Source organism: Martes martes (genome assembly GCF_963455335.1).
Source record: "Martes martes genome assembly, chromosome: 3".
In the NCBI taxonomy this organism is placed as follows: Eukaryota; Metazoa; Chordata; class Mammalia; order Carnivora; family Mustelidae; genus Martes; species Martes martes.
In genome coordinates, this window is record NC_137890.1 from 106,985,292 (window position 1) to 107,007,269 (window position 21,978).

General features: G+C 36.0%; 1 protein-coding gene across 1 annotated transcript in view; it reads right to left on the reverse strand.

The window, feature by feature from the left end:
- Positions 1–21,978, reverse strand: part of LRP1B (LDL receptor related protein 1B) — a gene marked incomplete at both ends in the record, with an annotated part of 1,929,835 nt that overhangs the window by 202,990 nt on the left and 1,704,867 nt on the right. Inside the window, 3 exons of the mRNA XM_080798957.1 lie at positions 1,327–1,420; positions 13,953–14,101; positions 14,936–15,124. Of these exons, the coding sequence (XP_080655083.1) occupies positions 1,327–1,420; positions 13,953–14,101; positions 14,936–15,124 (432 nt within the window). The remainder of the gene's footprint in view (positions 1–1,326; positions 1,421–13,952; positions 14,102–14,935; positions 15,125–21,978) is intronic.

A 21,978-nucleotide genomic window follows, 5' to 3' on the forward strand; every position in this document is an offset into this window, starting at 1 on the left:
GGGAAATCAGTAACTTTCTTTTAATGAGTAAATCTCAGTTGGTCACCAATATAATTTGTTCCTTTGATAGTCCTTTTAATTCAAATATAATTCAGGCATAATAGTATATTTACATCATACAAAAACTACTCATATGTATTGTCTATCACAGTGAAAACAAAAACTATATTAAAAAATCAAAGACCAATGGACCTTTCAAAAACATAAGAAGAATATTAGAAAAGCAATGATTTCTGTAACTTTTTTCCTTTTTCTTGAATATATTATTAGCTGTTTTCAAATGAAAACAATGAACAATGTAAAACAACTTCAAATGGTTTATACACTTTGTAGTGACCAGAGATATGGAATGCCTCTCATCTAAGTAACTATCTAGAGACCCTAAGGTTAGAACAGTTTTGTAATTATGTGGTGGAAAGTTCTACAGCAGAAAGTAACTAGCTTTTACTTAGTATACTTTCTTTAGTGTAAGCTTAAGGATCTTGAACTCAATTGTTAAGGCCAAATCATGGCAACTATCCACCGAGATTTGAGGGAATTATCATGATCGACTATAAGCATCTTCAACTTGATAGGATTGTACTGGAGTGACCCATGGTCTGAACTACAAAAGACTATCAAGAATAAGTTTACTGATTGTCCATTACAACCAAAGTTACCAAAGATAAATAAATGTATATACCCATATGTGAACATATACATAAGCCACACACACACACACACACACACACATTCTTATATGGGTATACCTACCTATATGTATGTATGTATATATATGTATGTATGTATGTATTTGACATCTAACCATTCCAATCACAATTTGAGTCAAAGTAAAATTAGTAGTCATTTTAATGAATACTTAAGAGCATACTAAATTACTAGTAGAACAAACTAATGATTTATGTTGGGAAAAAAATCTCACTTTTAAAGAATGTTCAGTATTTTAACACTATGATTAATCTCTTAAAGGTAAGATCTTAGTTATTGATTGGCATTCTGCAGACTTGTCATTTTTTGCTTTTAATTTGGTGATATATCCAGGCAAAATCATGTTGATTGTTATTTATACTGATCATTACACAAAGAGTGTAATTTTTCTGTAAGTAAGAAAATTTAAAACAAAATACTAACACAAATTGCTGATGTCATTCTAAATGTAACAGTTAATAGAGACATACTCAAGAGACTGTTAACAATTTTTGTTGTATTTTTAAAGATTTTGTAAAAGTATCAGAAGGTCATACTTAAGGACTCACTTCAATTTTCAGTGTCTGAGATTTAAGGAGCTCTGAATTCTGAATGCCCACATTTCACCAGTGTACTTACGACAGTCGTCAGGTTCGTCAGATCCATCGCCACAGTCATCCACAGTGTCACATTTCCACCAGAATGGAATACATTTATCAGTTTTGCATCGAAACTTAAAAAAAAAAAAAAAAGAAAAAAGGAAAGAAAAAAAAAGGTTGAAGAACCCTACCCCGATACAAAATTGGTATTTAAAAACTCACCAGGGCAGAGTAGCCTAGCCTACACTCTTGCTGCAAATGTTAACTGTGGTGGTCTTAGAGCATTCCACAATAGGGAATAAATGCACAACAAGCAGCAAAATGATCTTCCAGGAAAGCACATTGTTCAGGAAGACCTCCTGGGATTTCTGGAACACAGACAAGCTCACTCATTTACATATGATCTACGGCTGCTGGCTGCTCTCGCACCACAACAAGTTAGGTAGTTGCTACAGAGACCATGTGGCCAGCAAATTTTAAATACTCATTAGCTGAGCCTTTACAAAAAGCATGGCAAATGCTGAAGAGGGCTAAAAATCACCAGAAATATCAGGAACAGTTATCCTGAATGTATTGAAAAGTTGAATTAACTTAGTTAATTCAAATTAAGTTAACTGAATTGCATTTTCTTAGGAATCTTAGACAATTGGATTAACATCTCTCTATCTCTATTCCTTAGCCACCAAATGAGGAGTTAAATATAATCTGGATGATCTTTTCCGGCACTGTCATGCTGTTATTCCGTGGAACTTTCTGAACATACTGCCTTTAGCCATAATGAATATCTGCCCAAATAAGTTTTAAGAATATTTCTTTAAAGCAGTTAAAACTGGTACAGTTATTTTCAGTATTCAGAATTCCTAATAAATATACATGATCTTTGAGGGTAAATAAACTGTCACAACTAAAAAATAGGTACAAAAATTGCACTAGATAGTTAAACATGCAAGGAAGACTTTGTTTAAAACTTGCAATAGGGGAGAGAGAGTGAACAGAACTCCACTGAAACAAAAAGTGGGGGTAGGTTGAAGCTTAGAGGTAAACTAATGGAAAAGTATGGAGGATGTTGGTCAACATGATTAGGCTGTCTGTATTTGCTAGATGGTACTTATCAAAGGTGGGCTCCAACCTTCCCAAAGAGACCAAGATAGTCAGGGACTATCTTTCTTGATGATTAAATCTCTAGGGATGGTTCCCAGTCCTTGAGAAAGACATTCCTTTTTTTTTTTTTTTTTAAATATATTTATTTATTTATTTATTTATTTGACAGAGAGAGAGAGAGAGATCACAAGTAGGCAGAGAGGCAGGCAGAGAGAGAGAGGAGGAAGCAGGCTCCCTGCTGAGCAGAGAGCCCGATGCGGGGCTCGATCCCAGGACCCTGGGATCATGACCCGAGCCGAAGGCAGAGGCTTTAACCCACTGAGCCAAGCAGGTGCCCCGAGAAAGACATTCCTAAGCTGTAAAACTGGCAAGAAGCTGGGAGAAAATTTACATCTCAAAGGGCAGAGAAGTAATCCACAATTGCAAGTTTTCTAAAGTGAATGCTCTAAGAAAAGGGACTCAGGGACCTACAGTCAGGAAGAAACTGTCTAAAGGTTCTTCAAGCTGAGGAATGTTAATGCTATCTTGGTCAAAGACTTACCAACCTATGCTATAACCTCCCCACAAAGCCTGGCAAAGAACTTAGCAAATAGTAGGTATCTCTAAGTTAAAATGAACATTTGCAAATCAAAAAACAGTAAAAAAATATAATGCTGCAACAAATTTTTTTGCTGAATATCTTTTTGAATATTGTATATTTTAAATAAAACACTGAAGAAAATTGCTGTAATAAAACTTATTCTTGGGGGGAGGAGTCAAGATGGCGGAGAAGTAGCAGGCTGAGACGACATCGGGTAGCAGGAGATCAGCTAGATAGCTTATCTAACCATTGTGAACACCTATAAATCCAACGGGAAATCGAAGAGAAGAAGAGCAACAATCCCAGAAACAGAAAATCGATCACTTTCTTAAAGGTAGGACCTGCGGAGAAGTGAATCCAAAGCGACGGGAAGACAGACCCCGGGGGGAGGGGCCGGCACCCGGCAAGCAGCGGAGCGACGGAGCACAAAATCGGGACTTTTAAAAGTCGGCTCCACTGGGAGACATCGCTCCAGAGGCTAAACTGGGGGGAAACCCAGGCGGGGTCAGCATAACCCCAGGACCCGCAGGGTCACAGAAGGACTGGGGATGTCTGAGTGCCGCAGAGCTCGCAGGTATTAGAGCGGGGAAGCCGGCTATAGGGACAAAGCCGAGGAGTGAGCTCTAAGCCCGGGGTTACCTTGTGCCGGTTGCAGGCTGGGTGGGCTCGGAGCGCGGCCGGAGGCCACGGAGACAAAAGCGACCCGGCGCTTTTCTCCAGCTCCAACAATTGACTCATTTCCTCGAGGCGCGACCGCAAGCCAGGGAGGCGGGGCTATTGGGCGCTTTGCTCTGAGAGTGCACTGAGGAGCGGAACCCCAAGCTCTCGGCTCCTCCGGGCCGAGAGATTGGGAGGCCGCCATCTTCATTCCCGTCCTCCGGAACTCTACGGAAAGCGCTCAGGGAACAAAAGCTCCGGAAAGCGAACCCGAGCGGATTACTTAGCCTGGCCCCTGGCAAGGGCGGTGCAATTCCGCCTGCGGCAAAGACACTTGAGAATCACTACAACAGGCCCCTCCCCCAGAAGATCAACAAGAAACCATCCAAAACCAACTTCAGTCACCAAGAACAGCGGAATTCCACAGCAGGAGAAAGCAAATCCTACCTGGACAAAATGAAAAGGCGGAAAAACTCACCTCAAAAAAAAGAACAAGAGGCCGTACCGAAGGCTGGAGACCTAATCAATACAGACATAGGTAGCATGACAGATCTAGAGTTCAGAATGACAATTCTCAAGGTTCTAGCCGGGCTCGAAAAAGGCATAGAAGATATTAGAGAAACCCTCTCCGGAGAGATAAAAGCCCTTTCTGGAGAAATAAAAGAACTAAAATCTAACCAAGTTGAAATCAAAAAAGCTATTCATGAGGTGCAATCAAAAATGGAAGCTCTCACTGCCAGGATAAATGAGGCAGAAGAAAGAATTAGTGACATAGAAGACCAAATGACAGAGAATAAAGAAGCTGAGCAAAAGAGAGACAAACAACTACTGGAACACGAGGAGAGGATTCGAGAGATAAGTGACACCATAAGACGACACAACATTAGAATAATTGGGATTCCAGAAGAAGAAGAAAGAGAGAGGGGAGCAGAAGGTATATTGGAGACAATTATTGGAGAGAATTTCCCTAATATGGCAAAGGGAACAAACATCAAAATCCAGGAGATGCTAAGAACGCCCCTCAAAATCAATAAAAATAGGTCCACACCTCGTCACCTGATAGTAAAATTTACAAGTCTTAGCGACAAAGAGAAAATCCTGAAAGCAGCCCGAGAAAAGAAGTCTGTAACATACAAGGGTAAAAACATTAGATTGGCAGCGGACCTATCCACAGAGACCTGGCAGGCCAGAAAGAACTGGCATGATATATTCAGAGCACTAAACGAGAAAAACATGCAGCCAAGAATACTATATCCGGCTAGGCTATCATTGAAAATAGAAGGAGAGATAAAGAGCTTCCAGGACAAACAAAAGCTGAAAGAATTTGCAAACACCAAACCAGCTCTACAGGAAATATTGAAAGGGGTCCTCTAAGCAAAGAGAGACCCTAAAAGTAGTAGATTAGAAAGAAACAGAAACAATATACAGTAACAATCAACTTACAGGCAATACAATGGCACTAAATTCATATCTCTCAATAGTTACCCTGAATGTTAATGGGCTCAATGCCCCAATCAAAAGACACAGGGTATCAGAATGGATAAAAAAACAAAACCCATCCATATGCTGCCTACAAAAACTCATTTTAGACCCGAAGACACCTCCAGATTTAAAGTGAGGGGGTGGAAAACAATGTACCATGCTAATGGACATCAGAAGAAAGCTGGGGTGGCAATCCTTATATCAGATCAATTAGATTTTAAGCCAAAGACTATAATAAGAGATGAGGAAGGACACTATATCATACTCAAAGGGTCTGTCCAACAAGAAGATCTAACAATCTTAAATATCTATGCCCCTAACATGGGAGCAGCCAACTATATAAACCAATTAATAACAAAATCAAAGAAATACATCAACAGTAATACAATAATAGCAGGGGACTTTAACACTCCCCTCACTGAAATGGACAGATCATCTAAGCAAAAGATCAACAAGGAAATAAAGGCCTTAAATGACACACTGGACCAGATGGACATCACAGATATATTCAGAACATTCCATCCCAAAGCAACAGAATATACATTCTTCTCTAGTGCACATGGAACCTTCTCCAGAATAGACCACATCCTGGGTCATAAATCAGGTCTCAATCAGTACCAAAAGATCGAGATCATTCCCTGCATATTTTCAGACCACAATGCTCTGAAGCTAGAACTCAATCACAAGAGGAAATTTGGAAAGAACGCAAATACATGGAGACTAAACAGCATCCTTCTAAAAAATGAATGGGTCAACCAGGAAATTAAAGAAGAATTGAAAAAATTCATGGAAACAAATGATAATGAAAACACAACAGTTCAAAATCTGTGGGACACAACAAAGGCAGTCCTGAGAGGAAAATATATAGCAGTGCAAGCCTTTCTCAAGAAACAAGAAAGGTCTCAAATACACAACCTAACCCTACACCTAAAGGAGCTGGAGAGAGAACAACAAAGAAAGCCTAAACCCAGCAGGAGAAGAGAAATCATAAAGATCAGAGCAGAAATCAATGAAATAGAAACTAAAAAAACAATAGAACAAATCAACAAAACTAGGAGCTGGTTCTTTGAAAGAATTAATAAGATTGATAAGCCCCTGGCCAGACTTATCAAAAAGAAAAGAGAAAGGACGCAAATAAATAAAATCATGAATGAAAGAGGAGAGATCACAACCAACACCAAAGAAATACAAACAATTATAAGAACATACTACGAGCAACTCTATGGCAACAAATTTGACAACCTGGAAGAAATGGATACATTTCTAGAGATGTATAAACTACCACAACTGAACCAGGAAGAAATAGATAACCTGAACAGACCCATAACCAGTAAGGAGATTGAAACAGTCATCAAAAATCTCCAAACAAACAAAAGTCCAGGACCAGACGGCTTCCCAGGGGAATTCTACCAAACATTTAAAGAAGAATTAATTCCTATTCTCCTGAAACTGTTCCAAAAAATAGAAATGGAAGGAAAACTTCCAAACTCATTCTATGAGGCCAGCATCACCTTGATCCCAAAACCAGACAAGGATCCCACCAAAAAAGAGAATTACAGACCAATATCCTTGATGAACACAGATGCGAAAATTCTCACCAAAATACTGGCCAATAGGATCCAACAGTACATTAAAAGGATTATTCACCACGACCAAGTGGGATTTATTCCAGGGCTGCAAGGTTGGTTCAACATCCGCAAATCCATCAATGTGATACAATACATTAATAAAAGAAAGAGTAAGAACCATATGATACTCTCAATAGATGCTGAAAAAGCATTTGACAAAGTGCAGCATCCCTTCCTGATTAAAACTCTTCAAAGTGTAGGGATAGAAGGCACATACCTCAATATTATCAAAGCCATCTATGAAAAACCCACCGCAAATATCATTCTCAATGGAGAAAAACTGAAAGCTTTTCCGCTAAGGTCAGGAACACGGCAGGGATGTCCATTATCACCACTGCTGTTCAACATAGTACTAGAAGTCCTAGCCTCAGCAATCAGACAACAAAAAGAAATTAAAGGCATCCAAATCGGCAAAGAAGAAGTCAAACTATCACTCTTTGCAGATGATATGATACTATATGTGGAAAACCCAAAAGGCTCCACTCCAAAACTGCTAGAACTTATACAGGAATTCAGTAAAGTGTCAGGATATAAAGTCAATGCACAGAAATCAGTCGCATTTCTTTACACTAACAACAAGACAGAAGAAAGAGAAATTGAGGAGTCAGTCCCATTTACAATCGTACCCAAAACCATAAGATACCTAGGAATAAATCTAACCAAAGAGGCAAAGAATCTATACTCAGAAAACTATAAAGTACTCATGAAAGAAATTGAGGAAGACACAAAGAAATGGAAAAATATTCCATGCTCATGGATTGGAAGAACAAATATTGTGAAAATGTCTATTTTACCTAAAGCAATCTACACATTTAATGCAATCCCTATCAAAATCCCATCCATTTTTTTTAAAGAAATAGAACAAATAATCCTAAAACTTATGTGGAACCAGAAAAGACCTCGAATAGCCAAAGGAATATTGAAAAAGAAAGCCAAAGTCGGTGGTATCACAATTCCAGACTTCAAGCTCTATTACAAAGCTGTCATCATCAAGACAGTATGGTACTGGCACAAAAACAGACATATAGACCAATGGAACAGAATAGAGAGCCCAGAAATAGACCCTCAACTCTATGGTCAACTAATCTTCGACAAAGCAGGAAAGAATATCCAATGGAAAAAAGACAGCCTCTTCAACAAATGGTGCTGGGAAAATTGGACAGCCACATGCAGAAAAATGAAATTGGACTATTTCCTTACACCACACACGAAAATAGACTCAAAGTGGATGAAGGACCTCAATGTGCGAAAGGAATCTATCAAAATCCTTGAGGAGAATGCAGGCAGCAACCTCTTTGACCTCCACCGCAGCAACTTCTTCCTAGGAACATCGCCAAAGGCAACAGAAGCAAGGGCAAAAATGAACTATTGGGATTTCATCAAGATGAAAAGCTTTTGCACAGCAAAGGAAACAGTGAACAAAACCAAAAGACAACTGACAGAATGGGAGAAGATATTTGCAAACGACATATCAGATAAAGGGCTCGTATCCAAAATCTATAAAGAGCTTATCAAACTCAATACCCAAAGAACAAATAATCCAGTCAAGAAATGGGCAGAGGACATGAACAGACATTTCTGCAAGGAAGACATCCAGATGGCCAACAGACACATGAAAAAATGCTCCACATCACTCGGCATCAGGGAAATACAAATCAAAACCACAATGAGATACCACCTCACACCAGTCAGAATGGCTAAAATTAACAAGTCAAGAAATGACAGATGCTGGCGAGGATGCGGAGAGAGGGGAACCCTCCTACACTGTTGGTGGGAATGCAAGCTGGTGCAACCACTCTGGAAAACAGGGTGGAGGTTCCTCAAAAAACTGAAAATAGAGCTACCCTACGACCCAGCAATTGCACTCCTGGGTATATATCCTAAAGATACAAACGTGGTGCTCCGAAGGGGCACGTGCACCCGAATGTTTATAGCAGCAATGTCCACAATAGCCAAACTGTGGAAAGCGCCTAGATGTCCATCAACAGATGAATGGCTAAAGAAGAAGTGGTATATATACACAATGGAATACTATGCAGCCATCAAAAGACATGAAATCTTGCCATTTGTGACGGCGTGGATGGAACTAGAGGGTATCATGCTTAGCGAAATAAGTCAATCGGAGAAATATAACTATCATATGATCTCTTTGATATGAGGAAGTGGAGATGCAAGGTGGGGGGGTTTGGGGGGAGGTAGGAAAAGAAAAAATGAAAAGATGGGATTGGGAGGGAGACAAACCATAAAAGACTCAATCTCAAGAAACAGACTGAGGGTTGCGGGGGGGAAGGGGGATGGGAGAGGGTGGTGGGGAAATGGACATTGGGGAGGGTATGTGCTATGATGAGTGCTGTGAAATGTGTAAACCAGACGATTCACAGACCTGTACCCCTGGGGATAAAAATACATTATATGTTTATTAAAATAAAAAAATTAAAAAAAAAAAAAAAAACTTATTCTTGGGGCACCTGGGTGGCTCAATGGGTTAAAGCCTCTGCCTTCAGCTCGGGTCATGATCCCAGGGTCCTGGGATCGAGCCCCACATTGGGCTCTCTGCTCAGCAGGGAGCCTGCTTCCTCCTCTCTCTCTGCCTGTTTCTCTGCCTACTTGTGATCTCTGAATGAATAAAATCTTAAAAAAAAAAAAAAAAACTTATTCTTAAGATTATAAAAAGAAAAAAAAAATTTCACTGACATATTTATTAGTGTGTTTTTTTTTTTCAAAGATTTGTTTATTTATTTTAGGAGAGAGAGAGAGAGCCTGAGCACATTGGAGGTAGGGGCGGAGGAAGAGGAAGAGAGACAGAGAAGCAGACTCCCCACTCAGTGGAGAACCCAGACACCCCTATTAATGGGTTTTATTTGTCCTATCATCCCTTCCATTTAAAACAGTTAAAAATTGGGGTGCCTAGGTGGCTCAGTGGGTTAAAGCCTCTGCCTTTGGCTCAGGTCATGATCTCAGGGTCCTGGGATCAAGCCTCGCATCGGGCTCTCTGCTCAGCAGGAAGCCTGCTTCCCCCTCTCTCTTTGCCTGCCTCTCTGCCTACTTGTGATCTCTGTCTGTCAAAAAATAAATAAAATCTTTAAAAAATAAAATAAAATAAATAGTTAAAAATTATAAGAAAAGAAATTCCATTATTTACAGAAGTAAGTTTTTTTTGAACTTTCTTTTGAAATAAACATCAAATGGAAGATTAATAACAGAGAAACTAGTTGAAAATGTTATATGGTAGTATTTACTTATAAGCTACTTAGCACACATATAACATTTTACCAGAAAAATATTACAGAAGGTTATTATTGGATTTTTTATAAGAAAGGTGTCGAATTCAAATTCTTCTCCCAAAACAGAGCACAGAATTATTGTTTCTACTAAACTTCACTATTTGCCAAATGGGCAGAGACCAAGAAAACTCAGTACTTAGTGATCTCAATAAGTTTTAAGCTTATTCTCATAAAAGAAACTGAAGAAAACCATGCTTTCCATATAAAGAGTATATATATCTGAAATAGTTACCATTAAAAATTTACTTTAAAATATTAAAACTAAGCAACAAAGTTTAGTTTCTTCTAACACTATCAAATTGTTTTCTTCTTTATTTCAACAGAAATTCAGTGAAAAACATGTATCACAAAATCCCACTGATTTTCCCATACTTGCTAAGCCTGTGGTCATGTCTGTGGTGGAAATTACCACAGGAAAAATATTACCTTTATAGATAGTGACTGTCTGGGGATATAAGGCTAACTCTGAAAGCAATTGCCCTGAACATTAAACATTTCCAGTCATTACAGTATATCAAAGCACATTAGCAAGAGGATTTCATGTCTCCTGAGTATATTCAAAGCCTTCCCAATCAAGATTTGAAAAATACCTAAAATACATATTTTAAAACTCACTACATATGCCCAATTTAAATAAATACCAACTGTTGGAATTATATATGACATGACGACTGTGCTTGCCATTTCATTTTTAATAAGAACATAAAAAGGTTTTGAGCTAAGAGAAGGCCAGGGTAAAATATACTTATTATGTTTCTTTTTATGCTAATCAACATTTTATTCATTACTCTCAAAGGAAGATTTCTTCTATTTTGTGTCTGGGCTTCATTTTTTCATACTTAAATACAGTAACTTAAAAAAGATAAATGCTAAATATAAATATAAAACATTCTTCATGGTAAATGTTCTCCAAGACTAATATCTTCATAAAATAAATTGCAAACTGCAATTATCACCCACAAGAAGAAGCTATAAAGAAACTACTAAATACATGTCTATTAAAATGGATGCAAGTATAAAATGCAAATCCTGCATACACAAGTGAGGTTTTACTTGCAATAGAAAAATCTCCATTTAAAAACTAAGTAAAACTATTTTTAGTTTACTTTTTATTAAAAATAAAAATGATTTAAATTTAATATTTGAAATGATAAGTGCTATAATAATTGGATTTAATCTTGATTTTTAAAAGATTTTCATGTTCATTTCAATTCTATTAGAATTCTTACTGGTGTGATTTGCCTATTTTATTTTTCTAAAAGTCAATGCTATTCAGGGGATATATTTTTAGATGCTAAAAAATTAAAAAAATCCTATAGTAAGATAAATTTAAAATGTAACATTTTTATCAGGATGGTAACTGGTATAATTCTGAAATACTTGGATTATTTGCTTCATCTCAATTTCAACCCTCATTTAAAATTGTGTTTCTATCAACTGACTTTTCTCCAAGAAGTATATAGTAGATAATTTTTCTCTCACCGCATCAGGAAAAAAAATCAGCAGTAAATGGCTACATAAACCCTAAGACATACTGGGATCTCTACTAATGGATTATATTAACTGCTCTTCATAAACTTTTTTGTAAAAACGAAATGAACAATAATTCTTTTCTTCAGGTCGTACTGCTGACAACAAAGATATATGATTCACAATTTGGGTTGTTATTGTCAGTGTTCTGTCTCACTATAGTAGAATTTTTTTAAATTAAAAAAGTCTTATAAAAACACTATTGGGATATTTAAAAGTTTTTTAATATATTTTAATCATATCATCAGTAATACCAAATTGGGAGATAATCTAATTATATTAATAATATTTTTCTGGGTTGATTTAGTTATTCATTTAGTTGATCTGATTTTTTTGGCATTGAATAAACATAATTACAGGTTTTCTTATATAATAATTTGAAATATTTTATTCCCTTTATGATTACGGGAAGGCTGCTGTTTTGAGATATTCATCTGTGTGTCAAACATCCTTTGGCTTTGCTCCATTTCTGGTTGGCTATAGAGGTTCTTCACTCTGTAAGTGGCTCAGGCAGGCATCATCATTTCTACTAAGTCACGTAAGGCCACAGTGTTAGGCACCAACAGAGAGACTCTTGGATCTCACCCCCAAGGGACCAAGTTATTTCAGAATAACCTTGAGTTTAAATTGGACATTTTCTAAACTAAATAGTACTAACAGGAATTATATTTAAAAAGTTTTAAGAACCTAGGATTTCTCCCTTAGATTTTCTTTCTAGGAATAATTAGCTTGCTTATTTTGTCTCTCACAGTGACTTAAATTTCTAGTTCTTTAAAGATATAGTATTTTACCTACACAAATGCTTGGGAGATTATAATTAAAACAATACACTTTGTAAAAAAAAAAAAGAAAAGAAAAAAGAAGAAGAAACTGTGACCTGTGCTTCCAATAACACATCAGAACCTCCTGACGGCAGCTCACACTAATTGCGCACACATCCTTGCATGTGTTCTAGTTGGACCCCAGGACACGGCCAGTAACAATACTTACTATGTACCAGGAACTTCTCCCATTTAATCTCCATAAGAGTGGCCTGGAAATACTAGTATTTCCATTCAAAAGATGAGAAAACGGAAGCATCTTGAAGGTAAGTAACAAACCCAAGATTATTCAGCCAATTTCAAGCAAAGTCAGGGTGACAGTCCCAGTGAATGTACCCTTCATCACTACACCTACTGTCTACCACAAAGCAGTTTGATGTTTTGCATTATACAGTTCTTTACTGGTGATACTCCTAGTGATAACTTGAGAAACTGGGTGAGCTAATATTAGCTTCTCTGTTCTGAAAATAAACACACCCAAAGAGAAATTCAGTGTTTTACCACAAAGTCACTGCTAAAATTAGGAAACCAGCAGATTCAAAACACAAAATTCTGGGATGCTTGGGTGGCTTAGTCGGTTAAGTATCTGTCTTCAGCTCAGGTTATGATCCCAGAGTCCTGGGATCAAGTTCCACATGGGGCTCCTTGCTCAAGTGGGAAGGCTGCTTCTCTCTCTGCCTCTGCCTGCCGCTCCCCCTGCCTGTTCTGTGTGTGTGTGTGTGTGTGTGTGTGTCAAATAAAAAAAAATAATAATAATAATTTAAAAATAAAAATAAGTACCCCCCACAGAATTCTAAGAACAAATTTTAGACATTTTCAAAACAAATCATGGTTCCTTTGACAATTTTATATTATATAACAGAGTAACTCAAATATAAAAAATCAAATCTTATAATGTCATCTATCACCCAAAATTTGTAAGTAGTAATATCAAGTCCATGCAACTAAATACTACTGAGCATACATTTTAAAATCTTTACTTTACTTTACTAATTACAACATGTAGTTACATGTTGAAGAAAAAGAGTTTGGGAAGGAAATTATTTAGATCATATAATTTTTCAATAAAAAATTTAGAAAATTGACTTTTTGTCCAATTCATCTCTTCCATACATATCCTTTGTTGAGGAATGGGAGGGGAGTATACATGGTGACATAGCAGATTATCTAGGAAGATTTGTTTATTTGTTTAAACTGCATATATCTTAGTCTTCACCCTATGCCACAATCACCCTGCCTTCTTGAAATATGTTCGATCTCTTCTAATGATTCTGCTATGTCCATTCATGATTTGAACCATTACTCTGTGTGGAGCTGTGTAAAAATGGTTTCCAGGTTTGTTTTTCTCTTTTTGGCCTCTATTTGTATCTCCTATTTCCTGAGGTCTCGTTCTCAGGATGACATCAATTGTTTTTCTCTTACTCAATGACTCTCTATACGATGTATGGGAGGTTCATCATACTATGCTAAATAACAAAAAAAGATGCTTCCCAGTGGTTTAAGCCAATAAATAAAACGCAGGCAAAATCTTTATAACAGCTTGATGAGACATCCTATGAAACAATTTCTAGGGCTCTACTCACCTGACTGGCTGTGCAGTTGGATAAGCAAGTCCTATTGTCAGCTGCAAGATAGAAATTGGTGGGACATGCACAGGTATGAGTCTTTCCAGGGGCTAAAAGGCACAGATGACTGCAACCACCGTTATTTATCATACAGAGATGTTTGGAGACTACAGATGAAAGAGAAACAGCAAAACAGAAAAATCAAGACCAAAATATAACATGGGATTAGAAACAGGGCATTTAAACTTCATAGCTTGTAGCATTTTGTAATCAAGAAATCAGCAAGGTCATAAATATAGTTGTATTCTGTTGTAAATTCTATTCATTGCCCAATGGTATTTATTTTACCATTAAATAATTTTAAAGATGTAGTTCCACTAAAACAAGCATTTTAGTAGAAAAAAAATGTCCATCAGAATATAGAGTAGAAGCATTTTGGATGAAAACATACATATGTTTATAATTATAAATGTAAAATAAAACAATGAAGCAATGATCTACCACTAATAGTGTAGATGGCTTTGTTTTATAAGCCAAATAGTGGCTTAAGCAAAATAATCAAACTGTTATTGCATAAGACCTGACAGAATTCCACTAGACATACACTTAAGAAACTTGATATATTTCTCCTTCTTAGAGCCCCAGAGATACTTAAGTATAATTCCTTTCACACAGCATTCCAGAAAGTAAGGATCCTATAACTATTTTGTTAAGAAATCATTTCAAGAATGCATTCTCTACTTCTCTAACTACATTTATTATCATTTCAACTTAGCATTTCAACAAATTAATAATTCTCTATACTATTATTGAGCTTCTAATCATATTCCTTAATAGACAAACTTGAAATCAATCCAATTCATCCTATACAGTTAAGCTAAATAATGAAATCTGGTACTCTTTCTCAAAAATAAATTTACACTTAACCATGGAGGAAACAAAAATGGAATGTTACTAAAAGATGTGGATGTGCTTATGGAAATCATGGAAAGAATAATTACCATCGGGTTGTCTATAAGAATGATACACCTGGATATCTGTGATGGCATGCCATGAGTTAATCAGTGAGAGTCTGTCTGCTCCCGAGGTTTTATGGGCACGGCTGAGTGACTTGGTTTTCCCATCAGTCCAGTAGATGTAGTCTTCAAACAATGTTAGTGCAATCACCCCTGGAATATCTTGATTAGGGACTGTAATAGGAGATGGTAAGATTAATGTTCAGTCTTGGAAGACTGCCAGTTAAAATATTCAATACTACATGGGCTGACAGATACAACTGCTACAGAACTTCATGTGAATAATTGCTGTGACAACCTGTCAGGCCAGCAAGATTCTTTATTACCAGTTAAGAGAATGCAGGATCTGGCGCAGGAGTTTACTTTGCTCAGAGTTTGCCCGATTCGACCACTGGGAGGAAGTGAATGCTATCCTGCTCATGAGTAATGGCTGCTTCACCAGAAACAAATACCATCCAATAGTTAAATATGTGTATATATCCATCCAATTGGTGCCAACTTAAATCCTTACAACTAAAAGGTTATTGACTACTACTTTCTTCCACTTCCAAATCGATTAAATTATATATCCAGGATGAAGTGTTTATCTACCTGGAGATAGAATGACTATAAGACCACTATAAACTATTTTAGTCACTGAGATTTTATGAGTATTTTTACATGCAAGATGAGCTGGGATAGGGATGGAGGAAAATAAGTGTGACAGACAACAATGTATTAGGCAGATTTAACAGTCATAAAACTGTTTAGTTGCATGTTAAAATTATTTCATAATTATATTTACATTATAGGACTAAGTTTAAATGTAAATAGTAGATTGAGCATCACAAATGTGAATTTTTCATTCAAGAGATTCCAGGGTCCTATCAGGCATATGAGATATGACAAATTTGTTTGGTGATTTAAGGTTTAAGTAACTTTAAAATGTGATAGAGTTTTCTTCAAAAACAGTTTCAAAAGCTACCAATAAAGAAAGTGGAAATTCCTTAATTTGCACAAGCATTACAATGTTTTCCCATATTTGTTTTCAGATCTATTTTTAGAAATTCTGAGAAACTGTTCACTAATGAAAAAAGGTACTGTAAGTCCAATAACAAGTACTTTTTATAAATTAGATTTTCATGACTGAGAATTAATGTTTTCATATTCCTCATTCAGGAATAACTGAGAAACTAGCAAAATTTCAAATACAATTTGGAATTTTTACTCAGTGGGGTCAAAGGTGATCAGAGAATTCACAGAGACAGAGGATGTCTGTCCCTGTGACACAGAGAAAATAGAAATAAAAGCAGTAAGATGAAACTTCTCCAAATAGGTGACACTTTAAACTACTGACAATTATTACTCTAGGGGGTAGCCAGAAATCCATCTCAGAATAGATATTATGCCTATGAAGCAAAACTAAAAAAAAAAAAAAAAAAAAAAAAAAAAAAAAACACAAAAAACCATTAAGTGTACACTTTTGATGCAAGTACTCAAACTGAATTATCTGTGCACTCCTGTAGATATGAAGTCTATTGCTAGAATGATAAGTAGAATTGGATAGAAAGATGAAGAGGATACTTTACTAGAATGAATCATATCTGAGTTATTTACACAAACCATTCCCACTTTCCCTCTTTGGCTGTATAAATTCATTCCAGAAAGAGAAAACTAATGTGGTAAAATGTTAACAACCAGGAGAATCTTGGTGATGGGTGACTGTAACAGTCTTTCAACACATGTGCATGTTTGGAAATCTTAACAATAAAACAAAACTTGGCAGAAAAAGTTGAAAGATACAATTCAGATTTCTTTAGATGCAAAGGAAATAATTAGATCATTAAATATGGACTCAAAAAGTTAATCATCATTTTAAAAAAGTCTCAGTTCACCAGAAATTCAATTAATTTCTACACAAAAAGTGGAGTTATTTTATGAATTTGCCTATTAACACCTCTAATGTTGCATAGTCTTTTTGATTATTCAGTAAGTAACTTACAGCTGACATTTATTAAGTACTCTTGTGCCAGGAAGTTGGCAGTGATTTTCAGTGGGTGGGGGCAGGCAATTCTGGCCCCACAACAAAGAATGTTCAGGCCCAAATAGTAATAGTTCTGAGGTTATGAAATTCTGCTGTAAGATATCTACTTTATACACCTTATTTTATTTAATATGCATCATTTTATTGTGTAGTAGCAGACAGATCTCACTTCACAGATAAGCAAGATAAGATCTGGAAAATTTAAGTATCTTGACCAAAGAGGGGGATTAAAAACCAGTAAATGAAGGTACTGGTATTTAAATCTAAATCAGTCTCTGGCTGCCAAGTTCTTTGCCATTTTACCTCCTAGCACTGGTTTCAAGAAAGCCAGCCTCATAGGCATAAGTACTGTTATAGACTGAATTGTTTCCTTCTCTTCCAAATTCATATGTTGAAGCCCTAGTTTCCGGGATGACTATATTTGGAGACAGGTAAGAGCGAGGTCCTAATCCAATATGACCAGTGTCCTTATAAGAAGAGAGAAGCAGAGACACCAGGGATGTACACATATAAAGAAAAGGTCATGTGAAGACACAGCAAGAAGATAGTCATCTACAGCTAAGAAGAGAGAGGCTTCAGGAGAAACCAAGTCTGCCATGACCTTCGTCTTGGACTTCCAGCCTCTACAACTATTAGAAAATAAATGTTTGTTTAAGCCACCCAGCTTGTGGTATTTTATATGGCAGCCTTAGCAAACTAATGCAAATATATAAAGGCATAAGACTGATTTCATAAGCTCCATGTGAAAGTGGGTGGGGCGGAGGGTGAAGGAGAGGGACAAGCAGACTCCACACTGACCCTGACTTGGGGCTCCATCCCAGGACCCTGAGATCATGACTGAGATAAAATCAAGAGTCAGATGCTTAACTGACTGAGCCACCCAGGCACCCTGAAAGTCAGTTTATTTAATTACTTGATTGAATTTACACTATATTTTCAGACATGGGGCAATTTAAGTACTGGACAAGTTTGCTCTCTCTAAGCTTGTAGTGACTACCTATCAGAAAATCTCTGTTATCAGATAATATAAATTTATGGAGATCAGAAAGGTGAACTCTTACTTCAGAAGATGGGACACAACTGAATGTATAGAGATCAACGTAGAAAAGGTCAAGGTAAGGAAAATTAGTCTATTTGCTTAAAGAGACTATCAGTTTGATTTAATCCCTTGTTTAATACTGGGGTAAAGAACAAGACTATCACTCTTAGCTTTTATAAACTCACTCCCAGGACTGTTCATTTGGCAAACATGTGTATTTCCCAAACAGCATCAGATACAACCACCAGAGTGTTTGTTCTAGAGAAAACAAAGTAAAAACACCAACTTTTGTTAACAAGGGGATATCCAGTCCCAAATATCTAACACTATAGTAGCTCCAACAATCTATTCTCTAAGAGATGGTGAAACTTCACTTAATACCACAAACAATGCCAATGAAAATCAAGCCAAACAAAAGAAAGCAAAACAAACACAAACAAAATCTTTTTATATTGCCTTCTAGGAGTTTAGCTTACAACTTGGCAGTACACTTTATTTCTTCTTGAGGATTTAAACCTCTCCAACAAGGTATTTGACTATTTGCTTAAGCTTCTGGGGGGGAAAAGCCATATATTAACTGCTAAATGATAAGTATAAATAAATGAATCCCATGTTTGCTTTTCCATCAACAGATGAAGAATTCAGTCCACATTGAGGCTAAATGAGATGTTCTGAGTCAAATCATCATTTTAGTATAAGGAACTTTCCTGATTAAGAATGAGAAAAATAAAATTGTTTATTTTTGGTTGTCTCCTTATTTATCTTCTTATTACTTTATAAATACGTACATTTATATGTATACATGCATTTATATATTATATATGTGTACATTTGTAATATATCTATTATACATATACTTATCTATGTATATTCATATACAATTCATAGTAAGTACATAATAAGTAAGTCCATATAAACATAAACATGGAATGTGATGACATGAGAAAAACATTTAACAAATTCACTGAGATGTGGCTGTGTTTATGGAAAAAGTAGTCAATGTTTTCTCAAAATAATAATGGCTATCCTATTTAAAAGAAAAATAGTATCACTGAGTATCATGTATAAGACTGCACTTGCTTAATTAAAAGAGAAATGTGAAAAATAAACTTAAAGCACACTTCATTTACAGGTATACAGTAGACATACAAAATAAGACAGAAAAAACAGAACTATCTCATGGCCTGTAGTGGGTATTTATTATATATTTTAAAACTGCTTTCTGCAGTTAAGTCTCTATTCTGGATAACAGCATTATTTATTTTACCATTTCCAGCATTTCACTCAAGTGTTAGGCTCCTAATTTTTATCTTATAGACTATATCTATCAGAATAAAGAACTTGGTATTTGGCAAAAAAATACATCAAAGAAATACTCTTTGTGAAGGTTTTCCTTTTTAGTCAAGTTGGATGCTATCCTATTAACATTTCTAGTAATTACAACAAATAGAAAAGGTGGCAATCCAGAATATGCTTTTGGCTTAACCACTGCCTCACAGAGTTATTCTATTATGATGCTCTTGATGACTGATCTTTTGATAGCATTCATCATGCTAAACAAGTGTATTCCTTGATAATATCTTTCAAATTTTGCATTTCAACTTATCCAGCTTAAATACTTAACAAAATGCACCAGTTACACAGTATTCATCTTTCATTGAGTTAAAATGTGGTAATTGGTGCTATGGGTAAGATATAATATTGGGATAATGGTAGAATCAGCATGACTCTGCCCAGTGGGTTAAAATAGAAATTTTACTAGAGGTAAAATTTCTCTCTCTCTTTTTTCCCTTATATCCCCTCCAAGATTTACTTTAAGAATTAAATGTGATTTTAAAATATTACTTTATATGCAGCAATCCCTATAACTTATTATGTTATAAAATTACTTTAAAAACTTTAGCAATATTCTAGTAAAGTAAAACAAAGTAAACAAAGTAAAGTAAAACAAAGTTCATAGAACACAACCACCAAATTCAGTAATTATTACTATAAGTAAATCAAAATTACAGATTAACTTGAGCATTACTATTTTTTTCTTTTTTTGAGTATAAAGAATTTATGTATTGTTTAGAAGAAAATACCTAAATGGTTGTCACTGTACGGCTGATTATATTTGGAAATTTAATCTAAAAACTTAAAGTAAACAAGGATATCAAATAAAATGTGAAATTTTGCCAACTTTTCCCTTTTTATTGTATTTTAAGATTCCCATTGTCTTATTCTTGGTGCCATTATCCCAAGTAAAGGCTCACATTCTCTTACACCTGAAATACTGAAAAATTATTCTAACTTTTTTCATTGTTTTTAATCTCATCCAATCTCTTTTGTGTTAGTCAGGTTTCCTGTAATAAACAGAAAATACATTTTTAAATGAGGATTTAAAAGATTTTAATAAATGAATTATTTTTTTTTTTTTTTTTTAAAGATTTATTTATTTATTTATTTGACAGAGAGAGATCACAAGTAAGCAGAGAGGCAGGCAAAGAGAGAGAGGGAGGGAAGCAGGCTTCCTGCTGAGCAGAGAGCCCGATATGGGACTCGATCCCAGGACCCTGAGATCATGACCTGAGCCGAAGGCAGCAGCTTAACCCACTGAGCCACCCAGGCGCCCCAATAAATGAATTATTTACAGAAGTATGGGCATGGTCAATGGACTGATGATGAATTGTTTTTTCTTATGCCTTTTATCAGAATCTGGTGACAGCTATAGCTAAGGGAGAAGAACCACACAACAAGAACAGTGATCATTCAGTGAAGGAGCTCAGCCTCTGCCAAACCACTGTGGTTGGGCCTGAGGGAAAGGAAATAAGTAAATAGTCCAACATCTTCCTCCACCCACCATTCAATCTCCTATCAATCTCATGGATACAATTCAACCTGAAGTCAGAATATGACAGAGCCTGGGTGACACAGTCCACAGAAATCCACATTCTAGCATTTAGAACATGGCAAAGAAGTAGAGGTAAGATAACCTAGAGCTCCATCCAGTCATTATTTCCAACATTTTTTTAAAATCTCACATATCTCTTCCCTAATCAAAAACCATCAACGACATCCACTTTGTAGGCAGTATGGTGCACGCATTTGAGCTTGACGAAAACATCTTTGTCTTCAGAAGAGGATCAAGATGTTCAGCAATCCTCTGTTCTGAGAGACCCTGATACTAACCGTTTTTCCTGACATCCTTCTAAAAAATAATGTACAACAACCTATGTAGAGAAGTTGGGGCATAAATTAATGGAGGAGCATGAAAGCCCCAAAAATGGAAGAAATGAAACAAAGGAAAACAAATAGCATTGAAAAAATGAGGTGAGATTAAATTAAGGCTTCAGAAAGCATATAGGCTGATAAACACACAATAAAATTAGATGATGGAAAAAAATGGATTAACATGGCAAAAAAAAAAAAAAGCGGGAGTTTCAAAGCAGTGGTCAGTAAGTGGGTGGATAATAACTTTTCTTTATGAAGAGTGACAGAGAAGAGTGGGTGGGAAAATGGTCCCAGTATACTAATCTCCAGAAAATGAATGCTAAGCCAGTAGCTATAGCTACAAATACCCCATCAAAACGAATGTGCTTTATATAACCTTAGGGCCAAGGACATTTATTCTTTGTCAGTAATTATACATCCCCTCAGTGTTATTGGTTGCAGAGTCCTTTTTTTGAATAAGTATTTCCTCAAAACCAACTTTAAAAAGATACAAAATATTCCATTTAATATTTGCCTCCATGACCATTTTCTCTGCCTACTCTTTAATGCAACTCTGCTTAATGGTAATAGTATTATAAACAAAATTTCAGGCAAATGGATCTGAAGTCCATTGTTCAAAGTGAATAAAGGCATTAAGAAATGGCAAGAGTACTAAGGATATCTAACATTAGCAAATATTATGATAGAATTTCAAATTTATTTTTTCCAATATAAACATAATCTTTCAAAAAGTTCATCCATCAGTGAAACCTT